The sequence below is a fragment of the Diadema setosum genome, chromosome 21 (assembly GCF_964275005.1).
Source record: "Diadema setosum chromosome 21, eeDiaSeto1, whole genome shotgun sequence".
In the NCBI taxonomy this organism is placed as follows: Eukaryota; Metazoa; Echinodermata; class Echinoidea; order Diadematoida; family Diadematidae; genus Diadema; species Diadema setosum.
Genome location: NC_092705.1, coordinates 3,718,325 through 3,743,926, shown reverse-complemented (window position 1 = coordinate 3,743,926; position 25,602 = coordinate 3,718,325). Strand labels below are relative to the sequence as shown.

At 38.4% G+C, this 25,602-nt stretch overlaps 1 protein-coding gene across 1 annotated transcript in view; it reads left to right on the top strand.

The window, feature by feature from the left end:
* The first annotated feature begins 931 nt into the window (after positions 1-931).
* The window catches only part of LOC140244966 (uncharacterized), a 26,272-nt gene continuing 1,601 nt past the window's right edge, over positions 932-25,602 (top strand). Inside the window, exon 1 of the mRNA XM_072324573.1 lies at positions 932-1,369. Within this exon, the coding sequence (XP_072180674.1) occupies positions 932-1,369 (438 nt within the window). The remainder of the gene's footprint in view (positions 1,370-25,602) is intronic.

Sequence of the window (25,602 nt, the reverse complement as noted above, 5' to 3'; positions counted from 1 at the left end):
TCTCTAAACAGCCTGACTCTTGTTTACTGTGTGAACGAAATAAGACTGTAGATTCACGCGATTCAGAAGTGTCAAATAATTTCATTTTTAGGATGACTTACGGTGTTAGCGCCCTCTTTTCGCTGTCTGTACCTGGGAGACATTTATTATATATTGAAAGCAATAGGCCTACTTCAGGAGCTAGTAAATGTTAGAACCTGCAGAAACTGCAAGAGAGAAAATGAAATAAAGATCATGACGTTTACTTCATGCATCATCTTAATTTTAATATCGAATATTGAGCACTGTTGAGTTAAAGACAATCCATAGTAAAAAAAAAACAAAAACAAAAACAAAAACAACAAAAAAAAAAACCCCGAGATCTGTGAGCAGAGGCAAACCTATAAGTAATATGGTCATACGAAATAGTGTTTTAGAAGTGATGCCCTAAAAAGCATAGATCATATGAGCGTCTCTTGATGATCAATTGTGATATTTAGTACCAAGGCGGGTCGGTATTTCGAGGCTTACCTTGAAGATCAATACTTATGTTTTATTCCTTTTGTTTCGTTACAGGAACCACGTTGTGTCTCTCTGGAAGAGTGCAGACAGCACTGCATGAAAAGAAGATCGAAGACGACATCGATGTTGATGACGGATCCTAACAGCTGGTAGAGAAAACAAAAATAGACAGGCGGCTGTACCATTTACCACACGCTGATGCGTGTTGAGGAAACCCCAAGCCTTGCTAAGGCATAACCCCTTGATTCACGTTGATCTCATTGCAACTCGATAACAGGGACATAATCAACAGAACATAATACAGGAAAGAAGGACTCGACTACCCCAACTTTACCCGGGAACGTATTCCCACCTCGTGAAGGCGACGATACTGGGCTCGGGCCTAACTCACTTTCCTCTGCTGGTCCTACGCCATCCAGACCGACGCAAAATGCCTATGGCGGACTTTCTGTTTTACATAGCCGTTCTACTAGGTTTATCCGCCGTGGTCTCCTGCGCGCCAGTACAAACTCCCCTGGAGAAAGCCGCCGCCGCGGCGGCGGGTGTAAAAGTTTCCGCAGTGGACGTGGACACGCCGTTAAATCGACTCTATCGCGATGCCGTGAGGGTGCGGGATAACATCAAGGAATTCCTCTCGATCCTTGCCGACTTCGACCAGCTTCAGGCCAACGAAGCCGACCGCGAGCTCGAGATTAGGCAGTACGGCGTCAAGCGAGGCAACACCGGGTTCAAGGTCAACGGCTGGAAGAGGAAGCGCAGAAGCACAATGGAAAGCGATATAATCGCAGCAGCCTTCACTAACAAGCTGGACCACAAGGCAGCAGACATGGTCCACACGATCTACACATTTCTCGATGATCTACAAATAGTGAGTACATGTATATCGTAGTTTCCTCCCACTTGCATGAAGCTAAAGACAAACAACAACAGACCATACCAATGTAGGCAGGAATCAGAGTAATGAAGTAGTTCCTCCATTTGATCACCGTCAAAATGAAAGACCATTTCACGTAGCAGCAGCTGTCAAGATAAATACCAACACATCGAGAGATAAAAAAGATGGTTACCTTCCTCATTACAGTGAAGTACAGATGCAACTACACACGCAGTCTATTGCCAAGATATTATTTTCCTCGCTCACTCAAATGCATGCAAGTTACGGTGCACCATGGCTTATACGTACTCTCGCGTCAGAGTTGAACGAAACTGCGAAACTACACACTGTTACCTGTGTACATTTCTGCGGTATAAAGGCGCCAAAATGTAATACGTACGGCTATTACGCGTGTGCATTTCTCTAATGTGTATGGCTCTATGATGTCATTCAGCGTGTAAATACACGAACAACTTTAATTCTTGCAAGAAAATTGCGGTAAGCAATGCGAAAAAGTAATCACTCATTGGTAATTTAACGGATGAGAAAAAATGTCAATTGGTTTGGGTTTATACCTAATCACTCATAAACATGAACAAAATCGTTTTGATGATGCTGTGGATAATGCACAAAACATATGATCCCAAAACTGTAATCAGCATTAAAAAAGCTGTGAGAGTGTGTGTAAACTTCAGTGAGCTGTGCTTTCAGCAGCGTGAAAACAGAGAATAACATAAAGAATGAAAGTCATGCAAGTACAATGTAATATATCATCAGACAAATCATACATATAGGTAATCTATTATCGTTTCATTGAAATGAACTGAAACCAACAAATTTAGATGATTAATCCCTTAAATATTCCTGAGGACCACGTATATCATTTACATACAGTGGACCAGACCTTTAACGAAGTCGTATTCGCATTAAAGTGAGTCCATGGTACTGTCATAGGACGTTTATTGATTTACTTTCTTAGTTACATGAGTGATGTATTTACAATCATGCAGGCTTAAACAGTCTAATCCCTTGTCAAAGAAAAAAAAAAAGAGTATTCTTGTGATCACGTATCTATGATACAAAGAAACAAAATCTGAAAAATTCGTGGCATAGGAAAAAATGCAATTAAAGGGTACATCACAAACAAAAAGAGAGAAAATACAAACAGTAAACAGCAATAGCAAAAAGACAGCCCAAGAATAGTGAAATAGGCACATTATTGGATGTATCTCGGAAGAGTTTAAGATTAAGTTTATTATACGCTATTGTATATAGTTTGATGACCATAAAATTATGTGAAGAGAAGGATGTAATTCCTTCGTATCGTGATCACAGACTAACAGTAACATCTAACAAGAAACAAGCCAAGATTTGTTTTGAGCGGATGAGAAAACGGTGCGCATTGATTCTAAATATTTGTGACCAAAACTGCACCTCTTGTATAGAGTTTACAAGTAAATACAGATTATAGATTTATTTCAGGGTTGTCAGGGTTTTAAGCTCTGCTTCTGTGCCAACCTCTGCAACCCCATCAAACATAAGGAAACATTGGAAAACAAAATTCAGAGTGACCACTGATTCTAACAACCCCACGATATATCATAATGTCAAAATATGCCCTAACATTTTCATATCTTAGATATGTATTTCCTTTGTAAATTCATGTTGAAGAAAATGTTGCAAGTACTGATAAAAATAAAACGAAATGAAAACAAACATGTTTAGGAATGCTTACGAATGTTTGCAATCCCTTTGCCATGTAACTCTCTCTGATGGGCATTGAATATGAGTAATGCCGCATAAAATAACGTACCCAACTATTGACATGTTTATTTTGACACTATCAGATCATCAGAAAATCAGCTTTTTGTTGAAGGTAGGTTACAAAAAAAAAATCATATACAGTAAGTCCAATCTAAAGTGAAAGCAAAACTAACATTCTAAACTGGAAAATAAAGCAAGTCAGCATACAAAATAGCAGTGTATAGGGGGAAACATGGTTGCTCGTGTAATGTAAGCGGGATACCTGCTTGCACGAGGAGCCTTACATTTTGGCATCTCAATACCTATTTTTCGCTAGTTTTATATTTGTTTCATTATAAGTGGTCATTTAGAAATAAAAAGTTGACTTTCCTTTTCAAAGAATCACACAACCCCAATTTACGGTCAGGAAAAGGATTCATCAAGGCTCCTATAATGTATTAATATATTCATTCTGCATATTTTTTTTTTCAAATTAACATTGACAGTAGCCAGTTTTCGATATCTACTACAAAGAAACCACGGCTACATTGTAAAATACGGGAATGAGGTACAATTATTATTGTAATAAGACGCAAAAGTGAGCTATCAATATTCCCCGACGTAATATTTCGGGGGACAACAAAGCCATCTATGAAAATCACAGTTGGTCATATTTTTCATGTTTGTTGTTTTTTCACCCAATTTTCTCTCAAAATCTTTAAAACTGTATGAGCGCCACCAAAATAACAACAAAGAGTTGAACATTGTGCTTAATATGGATTCCACTCTCATAAGTTAAGGTTCCTCGTGTAAGCAACTTTCGGCTGCAGTTCGGGGCACCAATCTTAATGAGGATCTTAATTGTTGAGATTCACTCATACAAAAAATCATTTTGTGCATGACTTTTGTTATAATGTTCAAAATTTGTTTATCTTTTACCATTTTTGAGTCATGAAAATAGATATTTATCAGCCAACAAGCTAAAAATCTATCAAACTGGTTTTACAGTAAAAATATCACACAATTTTCCCCAAAACGTCATAATTTTGCACTTTTTGTGAAAATGTGTCTAGTGCATTATAGTATATAACAACTTTTGCTTGCCTTCAAAAAGGACGATATACTTTACCTGAATGACAGTACCAAAAAGTAAAATTACTTTGGGGCTTGTACTTTGTAAGGAAAGTCATTATGAAACTAATAGAATGGGGCATTTAACCAGTGAGACCCTTTTTTATGGAATTACCCACATGTTAATTTCAAATTTCAATTTCAATTAAATTTCAATTTATTTTCGCATTTTCCAAAAATATCACTAAGAGTATGATTATGAAATACGAAAATTATACACAAAATAATTAAGATGACACTTCACCGGAATGTACAAAAGTTTGTCGTGGTATGACCTGAAACACAAGGTCTGTATACATGAGCTCAGCTATGGTCATAATGCGAGGAATATGGTGGGGCCTGCGTAAAACCAAGCTTGTACAGCCGCATGTCCCGTGATAAATCAGATTAGGGGAACTGTGAAATACAGTACAGGGGAATATAGGTGAAATATGAAACAAAAAACAAAAAACTACAATGGCAGACCGAAGTCATGTTACAGTCCTAAAGACGATTTTATATATTATGAGGACTTTTTTTTTAAACATGGGAGTCTCATTTACTATAGATAAAGTGATGAATAAAACGGTTTAATGAGTTCAGACTATATCCTCATGTGTTGCTTTTTAATAAACAAGTCCGTATTATATTACCATTTTGAAATCATTTTCCATACCTAAAAAGGCAGCGGAACTTGAACTATCATTGTTCATGATATGCTATTTCATAATCTTCCTTTCACTTCTGTGTTTCTCTGTCACGTTTCAAAATATTTTATAGGACATTATGAAGCATACGAGAATACAATCAGAATGACCGTTTTAGGAAGATGTTTTCCCCATCTTTTTTTTTTTTTTTTTCAAGCCGTCTTAAACCGATAGGATAACTTCCCCTTTCCAACTGCCTATTATGTTGAATGATTTAAATTTATATCGTTTTTTAACACTTTTTATGTATTGTAAGAGCTTTGCACACCAATTATGATTGATGTTTTGTATGAAATACAACTAGAATTAAAGTATTACTCAAAAAAGTCAGACTGTACCTACAAAATAGAGAGAAATTCAGTAATTCGGTTTTGCGAGAGCTAAAATTGATTCAAACCATTTCGCTTCACTTCTCTCGTCTTATTTTTTTTTTTGTCAGCTTCTGGATACAAGAGACAGACTCGTACCTATCGCAAAGTAGAGGCAATGACGTCATTCATACGTCACGTAATTCGACCGCTGCAACAGTTTGTTTATCTGTCGCATAGTTACTTTCCTAATTGCACTTGCCGGGTTGTTGGTTCACCTTTGTCAGGCATGCGCTTCTTACCCCCTGGAAAAAAAAAGTCTTCTCAGCTAAAGCTTTATAACTCAAAATTTTAATGAAAGACGAGAGCAAAAATAGTTTATCACACGCTATTTATAAAGGAACATAAATATATTACACTGACTGATATAATGACAATGTAACCATGATAACTGACTATTACAAGCATACTGAAAGCTATACATTTACCATCATAATTGACTAGTATAAAAGATCACGTCACATTAACCTTAGTATAAAATATGAAAGAAACCAACGAAAATGAAGATACAGTATATATACTGCTATATACCGTATCTTCATATATATATATATATATATAAAGATACATCATCATTCAATTGATTTAGCGCCTTTTGGAAGGAAGCTCTTACTAATGAATACATACCGGTATATGAAGAGTTTTATGGAAAAACGAGCTAACTCCATTTTATGGGATTATTTTAATCATAACTTCTAGAATATTCCTTGTTGTGTTACAAGTGAGGTATCACCGGAAAGGTTTCATTTTTATTTTGCTTGATGTTTAATAGCCAATAACGTTTATGTCGTCATCATTTGAGATGACTTACTGGCCTATGATATTTTATTGAGTGAAGTGATAAAAGAAGTCAGAATTCCATGTACGCCCAACAGGTGCCTCATGATTTATCAAGTCTTTTCTTTCTTGCGATCATGGCAGTAGCACACTTAAAAGGCTGATCATTGTTGTTATATCTAGCACAAGTTAGATAAAAACATTATTTACCTTCAAAGAGAGTTTCCCATAAAGGAAAACGTTTCTTCAACCTCCATGATTCTTTAGCCTTAGATATGCCAGCAGCATTGATGAATTGCTAGATTACTGTTTCCTTTTCGATGTTGACTGCCTCCCCCCCCCCCCTTCCCCATTTGGATTCTTATCCGGGCGATGTTGCCCCTGCGGAAATCTAGTACGAATAGATGCATTATATATATAGAATGAAACCTCTATTAAGATAGGAAGCATTGAGCTTAGATGGATGAAGGTATTCATGAGAGGAAGTGGTAGAGTTTATAGATTTTTCCATCGGAGGTACTACAAAGCGCTCGTGTCTAAAACTTTGAAATATAGGTTATGTGATGATGCCCTTCAGACTATGCTAAAGTTAGAGCGAAGTAATGAAGAGTAAACCTGAAGATATCTCGATATCTAAATGTTTTATAACTTTAGATATTTATAAATATAATTTTTTTTTCTTTCAAAAAAATTGTGAAGAAATATACCATTATTGTGCAAGAAATGCAGCATGATTATAATATTGTAAAAGCCCATGTAGGCCTACTTCAGATTCTTTTTTAAAGATATTGAAAGTGCATAGGCACAGCTTAATTTCCCTGATTTGTTTGGGACATAAACTAGCCATCCTCTCATACGCAGACTAAATGCTGTAAAAAGGTGTCTCCCTCTTAACATCATTGCGTGTCAAGTCCTGCGGCTGTTAAATACTCTGCACTTTTTCGACGGCAGAGTACCAATCGTCGCTTCCACTTTCTTTGTGAGATTAACAAACTGTGGTCAATACAAGCGTGTTAAAGGGCGAAAATACAATCAGGATATCATATTTGGTAACCCTCTTCATCGTGTTTGGACAGTTGGTTAAGCCCTCTCGTGAAAATCCGACCGCCAACTCGACGGCCAGACTCTAAACGCTCTGTCACAATACGTGGGGATAATACGAGGGACGTCGGTGCCGATGCGGATTTGGAATTCAGCGGCATGATTTCGTCAAAGCGCGTTGAGAGAGAGAGAGAGGGGGGGGGGGGGATAGAGAGGGAGACAGACAGAGATAAAAAAAGACTTATAGAATGAGAAAGAGAGAACGCGAGAGAAAACAAAAATGTCTGGTTGCACGTGTAGGTGGTGCCAAATCCAGCGAAGTGATCTCACAAAATACAGGTTTCGCGGTCGCGTAAAAAGTTCCACGCGAATTGTCGGAAGTCTCTTTTCGATCAGCAGGGATGAGTCTGTTTTACCAATCAATTCACCTTTGGAGTACTGACATAATAGCTTACGCCACAAGAAGTGTCTACTCTATTTGGCAAACCATCTTCACAGCAAATTATCCTCTCTGTCTTTCTGGGACTTACTGCTCTCTCTCACCACTACATCTTGTCATTCCAACACTTTCAAAACAAGTCACGTCCTTAGCCCCGACTGATTTGTCCCCCGGTGAACTATGAAACAAGGTTGCACTTTGTTCTTTGGCGCATTAATCAGTCCGATCGCGCACTAATAGTGTCTGTACAATGAATGCTGGGTATTTTTTTTTTTTTTTTTTGCTTAGTAATGACATATGGTTACCTTGTATCTTCTCCAGCAATTAGCAACAAAACAGTTGGCCGTGAAGTTCCGGAGTGAATTACAGTGTATTTGTTTCAATGCTATTAAAGGTACGAACATCAATTCCCACTTATATTCCTTTCAAAAAGGCCGATCGTACATCAGGAGTTTATTATAAATCGCTTGTCTTACCCTGCACTTAAAAATACAAAATAAAAAAAGAAATGAATAAAAACGATCTCATGTAGTAATTTCACTTCCCGTTTCAATTTCATCGTGAGCAGAGGCGATTGACAGAAACCAAACCTCAATGCACAACAGACACACATAAAAATAGCTAGTAATTTGTCGTTATCAAATCAATTTCTGCTGCCAAAAAAAAAAAACCATATATATATCTGGATATTTGTCGAGAACAGCCTTTTGATAGATGACCGCCATTAGGTAATAGTGATTTCTTCATTCTTTTTAAACTGCCCAAGCTTTAATAGTGAACCCCTGTGACCGTTATTTCCACCACTTAACTCCACAGCACTTGTTTATAGGCACAGTTAGCCATCTCAATCCCCTTCTACATGACAATGTCATAACACTTTCACCCACAAACAGAAATAAGGCTATCAGACCCAGGGACGCCTTGTGTAACCCTTCAGAAGGAAATATTGCAAAAAGCCAAATGATGAGAGTCAATGGAATTTAACAAAGTAAGCAATTTTTGTGTCTCATCTGTTACAAAGGGGAAAAAATCAAACATCACAGCAAAGGTCAAGAACGAGCGAACCTTTTTGATTTGTCATTTCGCGTGTCTCGCAAGTTATACTATCGAAGGATGAGATACACAGCGGTGTGAAATGTCAAGCGAAAAACACAGAAGAGTTTCGCGACCGGGTGTCCTGTGTCTATCCTAATTGTTTGTTTATTTTTTTGATTTCTCCTGACATTTCAACAAATTTCAACAACTTCCAAAGGAGGTCGTAACATACAAATCCTGGAGTGCTAAAACGATTATTTTTTTAAAACATATATTTCATCGCGATCTCTCTCTTCTTAGCCTTTATTCTTATGACATCGTGATTTTCAGTCTGTTCGTAAACAATCTGTCAGTCTTGTTCTAACCATATCATCGAACACACAAACATGCACACACACACACACACACACACACACACACACACACACACACACACACACACACACTCACACTCACACACACACACACACATGCACAGAGTGTATTGGAGTAATGTGCTTCAAAACCAATGAATATGTAACCCCTTATCGCAAAACGGGGATGAGGCTAAAGAGTATGCGATTTTTTTTTTCCCCCAGGAGTGAGTCTAAAATTGACTTTTATTCTATAAAGACTCTTTACCCCTACATAGTCTAAAATGCAAGGGACAGTAGATCACTTCTCTTTTCTTATTTCTCTTCCTTGTTTCACAGGATAGCAGCAAGCGAACTGGGGGGAGGGAGGTGCACAGGAAACTGACAGGAATCGCGCAATAAAAGGAGCTAGCTTCGGTGTTGAGATGGGCTGCATTGCTTTTTAGCAATGCCCGAGGCACTGCAGGTGGTCTCTTGAAACATTTTCTCAATGGATTCCAAACACCCTTTTTCATTAAGGCGCGTTTATTAGTCGCTCCAACATGAGGGGTCGGGCTTTTAGTTATACGGGGGAGGTCGCAAGAGAAAAGCGTCCGTGGTGAATAAAGTAATGTGGAATGCACGGGTATCGAATAGCTATAATTCGCGAAACGTCAGAACTTGACAACGTCACATGGACGAACGCTGCCCCTTGTTTCTGATAAACGGGTCTCCCCCAAAACCCCAGGGGCTATTAGGGACATTTTATTTCATTTACATTATGAATTCCGGCTTGGGAGTTAGAAGCCATTAGTTTGTTCTTTTTTTCAGCGTTTCTCTTTGCTTCTACTGGCTTGCGTCCAGGGAGGGGATGGTGATAAAAAAGAAAAAAAGAAAAAAGTCAGTAGTCTTTCACGAGTAGCTCGCACCACGACCAAGAATGTGTTTCGATTCCCAGCTATTGAATAATAATTTTTGCTTCTTATTTCTACGTGATCTTTTTTTCTTCGAGCGATTAAATACGATTAAACAAGCAAGCAAGCAAGCAAGCAAACAAACAAACAAACACACAAGCCTCCAAAGAATTCCAAACTCAAGAGGACAATTCAAAGCAAGAGACTTTTCCACTCTGAAACTTTGGTGAAGGCACATTGTACCTCATGAATGCTGTATGCGTTACTTCATTGATATAAACATGAAGGAAATGAGATTACAGCTGAGCCAATAGCGGACCACACTTACTTAGAAAATGAGTGTACTAAAAGAAATAAGAATGTAATTCCCGGATATCCTCTATATCGAGATGGTACCGGGGATTTAACCCTGCCGGTCTTGCATGCGTATTCCAGAACGCCGTAAGAGGGAAAAACCAGGATTTTCCGGGTCGCTCGCCCTGGTAGCAATATCGGGCTCCTTTAACTCCCGAGCGGATATCGAGTATTGAATGTCCCATATTAGCCTCTACCATTGCGATTAATTGCCGTCAGGAATATTATATTAGATTGCCGTTTCTCCAGGCCAATAAATGCCCGATGAACGTATTGTTCGGCGCTGAACCAAATGCATGCAGTGCAGAATAGTTTCCATCGCGCCAGCGTCCTCGTATTTCATATTTGATAATTCAATACCATTTTCTCTCTCTCTCGCATGCTCTCTCTTTAAAAGTTAACCGATATTGGGCAATTGTGATGTAAGAATTTTTCTCTACCTCCCAGGCTGTGTTCAAGTAGCAAAGAAAAGAGGAAAGAAATACACACATATAACATTGATTTCTTTACGACACGTGTCTATCGAGGAAATGCCTTCAGTCGAAAGAAGTTCCCTTCCTATTCTGAAAAGAGGATGGTAAAAGACGCACCATTTCTCGAGGGGATCTGAATTCGTCAGAAGAAGAGTCGGATCTCACAAAGAGTCATGCAGCCCAAACGATTGTGCCCATTGAGATGCTCTTCTTTTGCGCTTCTTTCTCGTGTTGAATCTGTCAGAGCTGTACAATCAAGCGCATGTCCATTAGACACGCATATGGCCTGATTACAGGCCAGTTCAGCTGTTTAATGAAATACTGTTCCCATTGAATGACATGACAAAACTTGCATTTGCACGGTAAAAGCCAAAATTAGCAATGCCATTAACTGTACGCGACAAAGTAGGGCTACATTGTACATCATTGCTTCAAAAGAGACGGAAATGGCAAAAAAAAAAATCAAAGAAAGCATTATACAATAAGATTGCCATATACACTTGTGTTTGAGTATGTTTGTCAATAGACCGGTGGGGAAAACCGCTAAGGAAATAAGTTAAGACATTGATTGTGGCTCATCCAGCTGAGATTTACATGTTGAAAAGTTGAACGAAGCAGAAGAGGAAGAAAAAAAAAGGAAAAACTCGAGGTCGGCGGAGAATTCCAGCCGGAGTAAACACTGGCCAATAATATGCTAGCATGCTTCGAAGATGCTCGCCTTTGGAACATCAGAAGTAGCTCCCTGATAGATAAATTACTGAGCCAATCGCAGGTGCGCGCAGTGGTGTTTATGCAGCTGAAAGTCAGAGGAGTAAATGCAGGCAGACCTATTCGTCGGTAACGATGAAATACGTTCGCTTTCAAGAGCGGGCGCTGGAGGTGCATGAGCCCCGCGTTAACATGACAATGTGATATGTATTTGTTACAATTCGTGGCTCGGTGGAAGACGTTTTTAGGACCTCTGAAAGAAATCATCCTACACTTCCACTGGTACAAATTTTCCTTCTGACGCAGAGCATAAGAGATTTCGAAATTGCAGCGCATTCCCTTTCAGCGATTTGGAATGATGTATCTTTATCTATCTATCTATCCATCTATCTATCTATCTATCTATCTATCTATCTATCTATCTCTGTCTTACTTCATCATCCACTTCCAATTCCTTTATACATATATGCATGTAAATTGCTATAAATGATATTCGTGTGTTACAATATGTGTTATTATGATGGTTTAGTTATATCTTCATGATCCGCTTAGACCCGGACTGTCTTCTCACCAAACATGCTGTCGCCCTTTAAAGGCAAACACGAGGCGTTATTATAACGAGCCGCCTAAAATCTCGCTATCAAAATAAAAGGTCGAAACAAAACAAAAATGTGAGATGTACATATATAAAATCAACATTTGAACTCATTCGAGCAAGAAAGTGCTTCAGTTTCCATTTAATGTAATATTGAATTACCATGAGAGAAGCGAACAAAAAATTAACAATAGCATGAAAAATTAATTTCACTTGACTTATGTTACTTCTTTTTCAAATTTCTTTTCTTTCCCTTTTTTAAGATCTAGAATTTATCAGAGACACACATATTCTATGACGACAAAAGTTTGTTGTGAAGAATGTTATGGGAAAACAGATAATTTATGCAAGCCAAAGAGTTTATCTTGCCGTAAAACGCTTGTTGTTTTTTAATTCTTAATTCGTCATTACTCAAATATTGCTACCTATGCCTGTGTTTAGTTACTCACTGCTCATGATAATTCTTGCACTAAAGTATGCTTCCTGTTTTATTTCAAGAAATAAAATTAGAAACATGTATTGCAAGTAATCGCGATGATCTACGTGGTCGAGTAACAAGACTGCGACCACTTAAGCAATGTTTGTGTGAGTTATTCTCCAGTTTGCAGGCGGCGTGGAGCAGTAGCTGGTGTTGGATTACCATGTCGTCAAAATCCATGAATTTCAAGTCATTATATCGGCACGGTTCTGTCACACCAAGTAATCAACATTCCCCCAACGATTTCAACGAGGAACGATGTAATGAGTTTTCATGTCAACAGTTGCTTCTGGCAGTAAACAATGTATCGGCACTGTTTGTAGATTTTACATGATGTTGTGTTTTTTGAACACATCTTAATTGGACTATACCTAGTGGTTTTAGCAAGCGTTCGAGAATAGTGGAAAGCGATATCAAACAATTTCCCCTTTGTATCGACCTATCTTATATCACGTATTCATGAACGCAGACTAACCACAATTGGGAAGGTATCAGTTACAACTCTGAAGTATGCCAATAGGTTGCCACTAAAATATTGAAGAGACTTGGTCACTGTGATTCCAAAAAGAAAGTTTAAACTCTGAGGTGTTGAGAAAGAGGAGGAAACAAGAATTTTAGTCCTGCGCTTTTTCTTTTTCTTTCTCTTTTTTTTTTCAGTTATTTCCCCGTCCACTCGTGCGCCATATTAGCTTTCGTGTGAGCAACAATTGTAAATCATATCAGCTCAAAATTCGGAAATGGATCCCAGCGAAGTTATGAGAGGGAAAAGTTTTCCTCTTATCGAGCAAGAGTTACAGAAATCCCATCCGGCTGCCACAAAAAGACGGCTCTAAAATTTCGATTGACACTATGGGTTGGGAGGTTTCTAAACGATCACATCCCTCGGAGGTGCCGAAAAGTGAAAGTAACCCCTTGTCTGCCGTCCCAACGAACGTATGACGTAATGCTTACGCCTATCCATGTCAAGTTCTGAATATATATGATCAAAATGCATTCCAATTTTGGAAAAAAAAAACTGTAAGGCTGAAGTACTACTTAACATCATTATATTGTAAATGTTGTTCATTTACCGTTGCGTTTCCCCTGGTGCTGTTTGACGCAAATGCGATGTATTAGCTGTATCAGCCGTGTACAAATCATGACATTTTGTAGTGACTACAAATCGACATGCAATGGTCATCACTGTATGATTGATGAAAGGAAACGCTTAGCTTATTGTCTTTCTTCTCTCCCAATCCTTCAATAATCCGCCAGGATTACCTATTCGACAAATCAGGGAAAACAGACATACCGAAATAAAACCCCGCTGATGTGCATTCTGAGTAGCCGCATTAGTTATCATCAAACATAAATGTAAAAAGGCCAAACTTGGATATGGCAAGGGAGAGGGATTTAACATCGCTGATGTTGTTTCCTTGAATGTGACGTTGGGATTTAATTTAGTACTTACTTAAGATACAGCCCGATCTTTTACCTGTCTCACAAACATGTCCCCTGCAGAATTTTTCTCTATTAAGATGCAGTTTACCGATACGGTCTTTTAATCTCTCCTCCTCTCGCTCTCTCGATCTCTCCCTGCTGTGTCTGTAAGCCAATGGATTTTTTTCCAAGGCGCTCGTGTTTCGTTGTTAACTGTTTACTTCGGGAACGGGTTAGGGCTGGCAAAGTCCTATCTCTTGTTTTTTCCTTATTCCTTTCTCCCGTATGATTAGTTGGCGACCAGAAATCATGACTTCACGTACATGGTCTGTTTTCTCATCGTTTGGGCTGTTTCAGAAGACATATATGAACGTTTCACATTAAATCATTAATTCTTTCTCCACAATATTGCTACGAGATAGTTTCCTATAAAGTGCCGCGGTTTCATCGGATTTCCGTCAGCCTCTCAAAATGTTTTTGGTTTAATTCAAAAAACTCTTCGCATATCATCCGCAAACTTGTGCGTCTCGAGAAGGCAGTGCGAATGATTTGCTTCCCCCCCCCCTTCATCTCCACCCCCTTCTCTCTCACTCTCTCTCTCTCTCTCCTTCTCTTTCAGATAGCTTTATTTCTGTCAAGGTATTTTTTTTCCTCATTTCTGTCGGTTTTTTTTTCTTCCGCTCTCTTTAATTTCGTTTTTGTTTTCACCTTCCGCAAGTCAAACCTTCGCCCAAAAATGTGAATGTCTGCGATCAGGGACACATTTCGATGTATCTTTGACAGTGAGTACACTTCAGATTAAATACGAGACTTTCGAACCACTTTGGGAAGAGGATCGGGAAGTCGCCCTATAGCGACGCATTGGACTATAAACAGGTACTATTTATATTCTGACCGGGACGCATTTATTTCTAACCAGTATTTATGACTCAGTCTTTGCGCAGAGCCACTCAACAGCGTATATCGCGTTATATCGCGTTCAATGCCATCGCGTAGTCGAAACTAAACTAAAAAAAGAAGTCTACATCTCTTACCCTGTAAAAGGGATGCCCTCCATAAAGAGAAACACAGCTTAAAGAAGGGTTCTGTTAACAATAACTTCCAAAACGTATTCTGGTAGAAAGAAAAAAAAAGATCTACAATGAAACTTGATTGAAACCAAATTTAAAGGAAAAATGATAATTTCTGGTACGGATGACTATTTATCATTCGCCTCGATTGACTCGGGACCATTTGAATCAGGCTTAAATGCAACAGTCACATAACATTGCCTCTTTTTCCCCCTCCTATCTTTCTCCTCCTTTTTCGACATCCAAACGGGGCGATACCATCCACCCACCAGCGAGGATTACGTATGCGAAGAAAATTGTAAAATGAGATACCTTGGTAGAGAATTTAAATCAAATGGGGTAGGACGCAAGGGAAGATAAGTCAATTAATCAGGCTAAAATATTCCGGGGAAAGCAAATGCCTCCATAGGCACCAGATAAAATACATTGCGGTTATCCCAACTTCGACCGTTTTGCTTCGGACGGTGAGAGCGTGCTGAATATTTCTTGTTCACTTAATAGAGATACAGTGTGCGGTCCTCGAATGAAGCCGCGCATTACAATCATGACGCAAGTCCCTGAATTTGTTCACATGAAATTCATGTCTGTTACCGAAATACCAAGTCTTTCTTTTTGAATTTCAGCATCGCATTCGAAATGACACCTATCTCAAAGAGATCGCAAAACCCCCAACAACAATGGATCGTCATCGTTTGTCGGTTAACATTATTGCGTTTTGGACTAGTTTTCTGTTACATCCTGTTTGTGGTCAAAACAAAACAAAATAAAACATGATAACAGCAATACAAAGAAAATGCAATAATAGATAGTTTTTAATTGGTGTGACGGAATAGTCATGATAGTATCGATATCCACTGATACCATGCCATTGTATGAAACATTCTCCAAACTTTCATTAAATCATTGCAATAACAGTAGCCTTTATTCATTTCATTATGATATTATTATGAATCCCTGTAACGAGTTGTGTACAGCTTTGTCACTGCTTTCTATGTATTACACACTCTGTGTTCACACACAGCCGGAGAACCGCTACTGGAGTCGACCGTTACCGATGGGCGCACGCTTTGATGCACATGTTATTCGCTGATCGGAGCTATATTGTTTTCGAATACTTCCGAGTATAACGCGGTGGGCAGCGATTGTACCCTACCCTGGTCTTTAAAGGGGCTGTACAGTACTGGTTGAGATGGGAATTCAGGTTTATAACATTCCTAAGTGAGATAATGAGGAACCTCTTATGAAATATGAAAGAGCATGTAATTTTAAGAAGGATTCAACATTTATTTGATGAAATTTGGTTTTCAAATGGCTGAGATATCCAAAAAAGTGATGACAATAATAAAAGGCGACAGGCCACGCCTTTTATTGGGATCTCTTTGTTTCACCTTGTTTTTGGATATCTCAGCCATTTCAAAACCGATTTTCACTCAATAAACTTTTGATACCCCTTAGAATTGCTTGCTCTTTCACATTTCATAGAGTGGTGTCTTAATGTCTCGCTTAACGTTAAAAGCTGAATCCTCACCTCGACCAGAACTGTACAGTCCCTTTGAAGACATAAGTCTCTTATTCCAGGGCCCACAGATCTACTTTAGACTCGAGATCTGTAAATCATTAGAGCTTTCTAACATTTGAAGACTTTGAATTTATGTTCTGATCAACTCCAGTTGCACGAACCATGCAAATGATCGGACACGCATATCCCGAAATGCAGTATAGTATCTCCCTTGGTGTCATGCTTACATTCACGCTTCGTGTTGACAGTCATGTTTCGCGCGTCTAGTTGGGCTGGGGATAAACACTAGGCCTATGGGAATGATATGCAATCGTCTCTCTCCAAATGTGTGTGAAGATTCAAGAACGTAACGGAAAATGCATACTACATTAATTTTCTTTTCACATTCCCTTTTGAAAGTCGTAGGTCGAGACTGCAGTCTCCATCTAGTGTTGAAATTTTGTCTGAACATGTCAGGTTTTAGGATTGTTCGAGGGTTCAATATTCACGGCAAATCACTTGGCGGTCTTTTTCTAACGCTTGATAGGCTAAAAGTGGTCCATACAAACAACATCTAACTTGAAATATATTCGAATGTTCTGATGTTCAATTTGGTCGTGCCAAGCTTTCGAAGGCACAATGCACATCTTTCCCTTTCTTTGTGTGGATTGGGATTAAAAAAAAAAGCAAACACCACCACCGACAACAACAACAACAACAACCAACAACCAAACAAACAAACAAAACTTAGAAACCCTGATTTCCCTGTCAGTTCTGAAGATGATTGCTACATAGCTTGACACATAGGTAAACGGTAAACATTAACGGTAAACTACCTATACACATGCATAAATTATCATATAATCTTATGATAGACGTGTTGTGTACACGGGTGTGCCTGTCTGTAAAGTGTACGAACGCACGCGCATGAGAGCACGTTGTCAGTAGGGCTGCCATGACGTCATGGCATGGGCTAGTCAGCTTGTTACCACAATATTGCACCAAAACAAACGATTTTTTTTTCCATGAGAGCGCTGACTGTATTTTTGTGAGACTCCGTTTTCATGTTAGCAGCTTGGTCTTTTAGGATTAGAGGAACAGCCTATTCATAAAGGAAATACCAGTATCGGGATGAGTGTGCTACCTTCTTACATGGTATCAGACTACCCAATATGCTAGAAAAAAACAAAACTTGTGGAAGTTAGGGTCTTGGATATACATCCATTCTTCCGCAATGTATGATTCAGTCACTATACATTGTTATACAAGGGCTGGGAACTATACTTCTGTCAATATAATGTAGAAAGGATTTCCAACAAAGGAAGAAAAAGATGAAAAGGACTTCAATTACAATTATCTAAGTTTGCATTGTACCATTTCATTCAACTTAAATGTCAGTCGAGGCGGCGTTTTAGAACTGTGCTTTGCCTTTGTACGCGCAGTTATGTGATACAATACAACATGTAGTTTACGTTTGATAGCTACCCACAATGAACACACAACCGGTTAAAGTCATGAAAGTTCACCGGTACACACGGTTAAAAGGTTAAAAGATCATTCCCTTATCTTTGAGTTGAATCTAAAGATCAAATCATGCCCCACGTCCAGCCTGCACAATTCTAGATCTATTAAAGCTTGAACCTTATAGCGGGCCGGTGTAAGCCAGATTTACTTAAAGAATAGCAGCTGAATAAAAGCTTTGAAGGGACAATGTACCATACATTTCATCATTCCTGCGTACGCTGCGTCAGTTCAAACCATCGTACAGCTTGTACAGCCTCGCGCTTACAACGATTTGACAGTGACTGGCTTAGATAAACGATACCACCCATATTAAAGAGCAACATAGCATAACCTGAAGAGACAGAAAGATGACAATCTTATAAACCTTATTTACCGCACACGAGTCTATTGGCGTGTAATATTGTTTTTGTTCACTTAAAAAAAAATAGCAAAGGCTACTTGTCTCTGGTATGAGTGTGTGTTTACTCCCCCCCCCCCCCCCTTCCACATAGCGGACATAAGCTTAAGTATGATTTTAGTTAAGAATTCCCTGTCGGAGAGGCTAATATAATCACATAACACAAATGGACAGATATCATCGAGTTAATGTCGCATCGCGTGGTTAAAGAAGAGAAATGTATGAACTTGTTAGAGTATGAGGCATTGTGTAAGATGGAATGCGAATGGGTGTCTTACACCTATTGATGCATCAGACTCAACGTTCGGAAATTGCCATGATATGAGCCATGAATCATTGATGAACGTGGATATAATTGGCGCTTAAATAGTTCGTGAACTGAGCAGCAAGGCTGAAATCGATGCGTAATCAATTTAGAATGCGAATTAGACCGATGAAACAACGATTCGACGTTCGATGAATTTATAAAAGGGCAAGGAAGGAAGAGGCATTTTAAGTCGATTTAGGCACTCGATGTTGTTGGGTTTTTTTCTGCGTTGATAAGCGTGTTGACCCTACATAGAATAAGGCGTATTAGGAAATATATCGAAATTCTTTCCGTACAGACAAGATTATACCCTCAATTATTTTTAGTCGTTGAAAGATATTATACCTACACATCTGTATGTAGGTAGTAGTGTAGTAGTATAATAATCTTTTAGACGATGCGTATGTACTAATAATGTGTATTCAGGTATAGCTTTAAGCATAACTTTTGTAATTGTGTCTCTGATCACCTGTCAATATTGAAAATAGTTAGAAAAAAGTAGAAGAAAAAATCAAAATGCTGTGAATCATCTTACATGCGGTTTTCTTGTAATGAATTGTATTGATACTGAAAGCTCATATACATATATATATATATATATATATATATATATATATATATATATATTAACCAAGTTATTCCTTTCTTAATAATCATGGTGCACTTCATGCAGAAAATCTGAATTTGCATTAAACAATTAGCCCTCTATCAATGTGTATGCCATGTCATTGTTTCCAATTTTACCAAAACGTGATTACCTAAGAGACGGTCTTGCTCTAAATCCAGAATACCCTCTTTATCCGGAGGACATAAATAGAAGTGTTCCAGCTGCTGATCCTTTTAGAAAATGATAACTGGATTATAATCTAACTTTAAAAGATTGGTCTTCCACGATTGTTTCGAGGAAGGAATGGATGGTTAATTAGCTAAATGCCTCCAGCGTCACAAATAGATCGTATGTCTCGCGTCCCTAAGGTTCCTTTTACCGCAGTATCTGTTTTCGGTAGAGGGTTTTTTGTTTTCTGCGCTACGATTTCTGATCCGTTTCCGTCAAATACTCTGCCACGCGTGCGCCGTATATTGTGACACATTGAACCATTATTTTCGAGGGCGCAGGATATATTATGTTCCTCAACATGAATGAGTTTCCTTCCTCCTATTCTCAGCGCCAAATTAAAATTCCAGTGTCATGCATTTTTTACTCGGAGCATAATTGGTCCGTCCCTTCGCTGCCTTATCTCAAGAGACTCCTAATGGAGGCCTATTGATTCCACAGAGCAGGATGAAAAGGCAGCGTTAAGACACCCCAACGAGATAAGCGTCAGTAGTCTGTGTACAGCGCTGTCAAGTAATTGTTAGATAATGCAATGTGTGTTTAAAAAGCACAGAAAGGGAGAGCAAGGACTCCTTCCTTCTCTTCTGCCTTGATTCCCTTGTCTCAAATCGCCCCCCCCCCGCCAAAAACCGTCCTTACTTCCCAGATGGACCAGTGTTGTTTCCATCTACGCCGCCTTCTTGAAAGCTCTTACCCCTTACAAGGATTCCATTAAAACACCCCAGCACAATTATTCTCCTACGCAAGGAGAATAAACAAGAGAAGTGCAAACAAAACAAATTAATGGAAGAGATTCTCTCTTCTCCAAAAAAAGGAGGAAAATGTAGTGTTAGAGCGTAGAAGAAAACACATTTGCCATTCTGAACCGAACAAAGAATAAACACTACTTTTTTGTACATGCTCTTGTATTGTAAAAATCTCTCAATTTCAGACTAAAAGCGAGGGCCTACACAACCTTTTCATTAGGCTAGCGTCAAGGATGCAAATAAAACTTTGTGGTAGTATAGACGGTATTTACTGTCAAAAGAAGACTTCGCAGAAGAAAACAATATTGAAACTGGCGTTACATTATTCAAGACCGAGGTTATTCAAGCCTTTTCACCGTACTTTTGTTTCCTAGGTCAAGTAGCGTTTCAAGCAGACGTTTCATTTAAATGAAGACTTTCGTTCCAAAATGTTTTCATAGTAGATTATGCTTGCCTTACCTGTCAAAATCATTTGAGCGCAAGCTTGCGTTGCAAGTTTAGAAATGTCATTTCAAATAATTATTATTAGTTGTTGTTTTTTCTCGTCCGAACACAGATTATTTGAACTTTAATATTCCATCTTCACAAGAATCTTCTGAAATGTCAATTACTTGTTTGATCATCTTCAGTAGATGTGAACTAACAGAGTTTCCATGCAGGTTGACGGACTCTATAACTTTGTCTCTCCCAACCCGTTGTCGGTTAATGCACTCCTAAGATGGATCTAAAAAAAGTCATTCTAAGTCTTCAGTTTGTGTTTCTGATGCGGCGCTATCTCCATGAATATATATTTTTTTCCTAGACAGTCTTCTCAGCATTCGCAATATTCTCACATAAACCAGCTAAAAGACATTCATTCAAACGCCATCCATTAACATGGAATAACGTTCTTTATTTTCAGACTTACAATAACGCCTCTCAACAATGACGTGCTGACAGCGACATCTCCGAATGATACGATAACTAGCATTCACTTATATCCGTAGAAGGCAGAAAAAGTGATGCAACTATTTCACATTATTGTAGAATAAGACACCAGTGAGACTTCCCTTGACTTTATAGGGCGGGTTAAAATGTTATGAACTTGACAGCTCAACGCTTAAATGCATTATTACCATTTGCAGATGAAACAAAAACCCATGAGCAGCTTTATTGCTTCAAAACAGTCATAAAATATGAGTTAGCGATAGAAAAAAAAAAACTAAAAAAATGCAAGAATTAAGAACTAAAGAATGTTAAAATGTTATGTATAATCAATATTAAGTATTGTTGAATATACAAAATGTGAGTTATGATAGTAAGCATAATAGTTATGATAAGTTTTTTTCTATGATAAACTGTGTGCATCTATGGTTTATTTGGAAAAATAGTGATATCTCATTATAATTTAGGCTTAATTGCGAAGTGATTATATGGTTATATACCACTGACCTACACATTATGCATCAAATGTGATAACTAGAACATTTTTTTTTTTCATCGCTGCTCCCAATGGTAAAGAATACCTTAAAAAATGTCCACTTTATTCTCCACCATAGCGACGAATGAACAAAGACGCCCATTTCACAGAGGGTATGTGGGGCAAGCTGAGAAGTCGCTTTCTCCAGCCCTCTCTCCCCATCTCTCTCTCTCTCTCTCTCCTCTATTTATCTACCTATCTCTCTCTCCCTCTTCCTCTCTCTCTCTTTCTCTCTTTCTCTCTCTCTCTCTGCGTCTTTCCTGTTTAGTCGGAAGTGGCTGCAAACAAGCGCTATGCCCGACGTGATCAATGTCTCCTTCTGTTTCCTTGTTGCTGTTTTTTTTTTGTAGTAGGTCTTGTTGTTGCTGTAGTTTGCTCTGTGTGTGAGTGTGTATGTGTGTGTCTGTCTGTCTGTCTGTCGGTTAGTATGTGGTTTGCGTACGGTTGAATATACAGGTGATCTCTTCACGGTCACTGTGTCATATCTGGTCCCTCCGCCCCCTTCCCTCCAAACAGTGGTTTCACCCAATTATGTTCCATAGGAATTATCACAGGTAATAGAGGTGGGTTGCACGCTTTTCGTTTTCATTTACCATGACGTGTCTTACCAGCACTTGAAGCTGCTAAGATGCATTATATTTCGTATAGCTTTGAAAAAGCGCAACCCCGTAATATTGTCCCTCGAACACCATTACTTCTGAAAGTCCGACATTAAGTAATATAATCATTGTTCTCTTCCTCTTGTGCTGACCACCTAGATTAAGAAATAAACCAACCTCAAATCCACAAAGGCATTTCAAGTTAAAATGCAGCACCAAATTCATTCCGTTCAAGAGCAAATGAATCTTGGTTCTTTTAGCATTAATTTGATGTAACACTGAAACTAAGTGTAAGCGAAATAGATTTTAAAAAAAGAAAAACTGGTTACCATGACCTGCAAGGATTATTATCCAGGGATATTGACAGATATTGCCAGATGGTCGACAGAGAGAGAGAGAGAGAGAGAGAAGAAGAAGAAGAAGAAGAAGAAGAGGAGGAGGAGGAGGAAGGAGAAGAATGTAAGGAGGCAGAACATAATTTAGATAGTTTTTTTTCTGCACTGTAGACCAATGTACATGGATAAGAATATCAATCCTGGAAAAAAAAAAAGATTACATGTTATATGCTCTGTGTGCATGTACTTGTATGTGATTGTGAATCTGCACACAAAATCATCGGCTTGTATAGAAATGTATATGTATGATATAGGTATACAGTAAGGGATAACATGATTCTCGTCCAATGCTTTGGAAAATTAATAACGTGACCTTACAGGCAACAAGTTGTGGTGATAAATATTCGATGTTCAATGAATTGGAATGATTGCAAAATCATAATTTTTGGAGGTTGTCTGAGCAGATTCCAGTCTCAGTATGAAACATTTCCTGTGTGGTTACTTGTCTCGGCAGTAATATCACTCAGACGTTCAATCTGGTTAGGACTTTGTGGAATCTCTTCCGTGATACGAGGTGACATGTGGAAAAATATTGTATCCTTCGAATTCAATTTGTCAGAGTAAGCATAAATAATTCGCTCACATGCCAGCTCGCCTGGAGAGAAACTATGATTAATGGAACCACTCATCGATACAGCGTCTGACTGTATAAGACGACCATTGCATTCATATCATCGCAAGATGATCTCCTCGAAGTTTGAGGAAAATCAGAAGTGGCGGTTGGCTTGGAAGACTGATTACAACAGCAAAATCTCGAAGCATTGCATCCTATCAATATCCATCACGCCAGTCTCCCTTCTCCCTCTCTCCTTTCTGTCTCTCTCTCTCTCTCTCTATCTCTCTCTAAAACAATTTGTATTCACCAAATAAACTAAAACGAAAAGCATGAGAATGATGAGGAAAATTTAAGGCATTTGAAGTAGTTTGTATCAGTTGTATCCTTCCCAGGACCCATCTGAGTGTGAAAGGGCAGTAGATGAGGCTGGGGATTGATTTCCCACATTATAGGGGGCCATTTCAATCTGCCTGTCTTCATAGGATTGATTGATTGATTGATTGATTGATTGATTATGATTGATTGATTTGATTTGATTTGATTTGATTTTCCGCAATAAATAGACAATAGCTGGATAGCCCATATTCAGCGATCGATTGATCGATTGAATTATTGATTGATTGATCGATTGAATGATTGATTGATTTATTGATTTGATTTGATTTTCCGCAAAAAAGACAATAGCTGGATAGCCCATATTCAGCGATCGATTGATCGATTGAATGACTGATTGATTGATCGATTGAATGATTGACTGATTGATTGATTGACTGACTGACTGATTGATTGATTGATTGGTTGATTGATTGATTGATTGACTGATTGATTGATTTGATTTGATTTTCCGCAAAAAAAAAGACAGTGGCTGGACAGTCCATATTCAGTGATCCCAACGTGACATCGCTGGTCTTCCCTTGGGTACTTGGGTACAATACAAAATGGAAATAAGAAGTATATAAAATGGGGAAAGATATGCACATTACAATTGGTATATGCAAGTAACGAAAGAAAAAGACACGAGGGAAAAAGAACGGGGATATAATACAGTGACTCATAGCTCACATTTCCTTTAATGATGATTACAAAATAATTTTTATGGACAAAAAACAACTTGATATCAATGGGCAGTGAACTTATACAACATTAATTGTCTTCAAAAAATATTTCATTGCAATTTCTCTTTGTTCAATGAAACTTCATATTACGCTGCAGTTCTTTCAGGTCTAGATGTCATATGATAAACAGCGATATCTGCGTAATGCACAGTAATCACGAGGTAATAGTCATAATGAAATAAAAATCCGCTAAATCCTTGGGTTCAGTGTTGACGACTATGCCGTTACAAATTGCATCAGATTTCCTTCTAGTTGTCTCTATGAGCCGCTTCCGTTCGTCCAATTTGCAGTGGTTTTTTTTTTATTTCATCATCTTTCTTTCTTTCTTTTTTTCATGAGATAATATCCACGCTTTTATAGGAGCGTAGGTGTATGGTGAAACAAAACACAACAAAACAAAGAAATGGGGATAGGTACCTTTTTTAAGGCGCAATTTTATCACCAACACGCTCCTGAGTCATTATGGGGTGCCCGTTTTAGCAGCTCATTCTACAAGTAACTAAACTGTCGCCATTATGGATCCGCGACTGCGAGACCGACATGAAGAGTGATTTGACCAATAAAAGTATCTTCCCATGCAAGTTTTTTTTTCTCTCTCTCTCTCTCTCTTTCTCTCAAAGATAATGCGATCAAGAAAGATTACGCTGGCATCTCCAGTGCAGGCTTGGTAGTTGAGGTTACATGCAGATATGTAGCTTATCTGATGTTTCTGTAGGAGTTGTTGTAGCATTTCTTAAACAATGGACATGGCGCAATATGTTGTACTAACGTAATCCCTCAATATTCTACACAAACATATTACGCAGACGCAAAGCAACTTTTACTTAAAAAAATACAGACGGATGTTGGGGGAAATTATAGATTTTTTCCTTACACTTGACACTGAGACGATTCTCAGAAGAATGAGTTAGCTGAAACTGCCTGTGTGATACCTTGCCCTTTCTCGTCTAAATCCTGATTTAAATACTGACATTGATTGAATGTCCTATAGCGATGAGTATACATAGGAAACGACACTATTACAGAAAATCACGTGGGGGCGTGTCTTACTCTTTTACAAAGTAAACTTACCTCTTTATTGCCGGTCAACACTCACTTCAAGTTACACCTCTCTATCTATCTATCTATCTATCTATCTATCTATCTATCTATCTACCTATCTATCTATCTATCTACCTATCTATCTATCTATCTATCTATCTATCTACCTATCTATCTATCTATCTACCTATC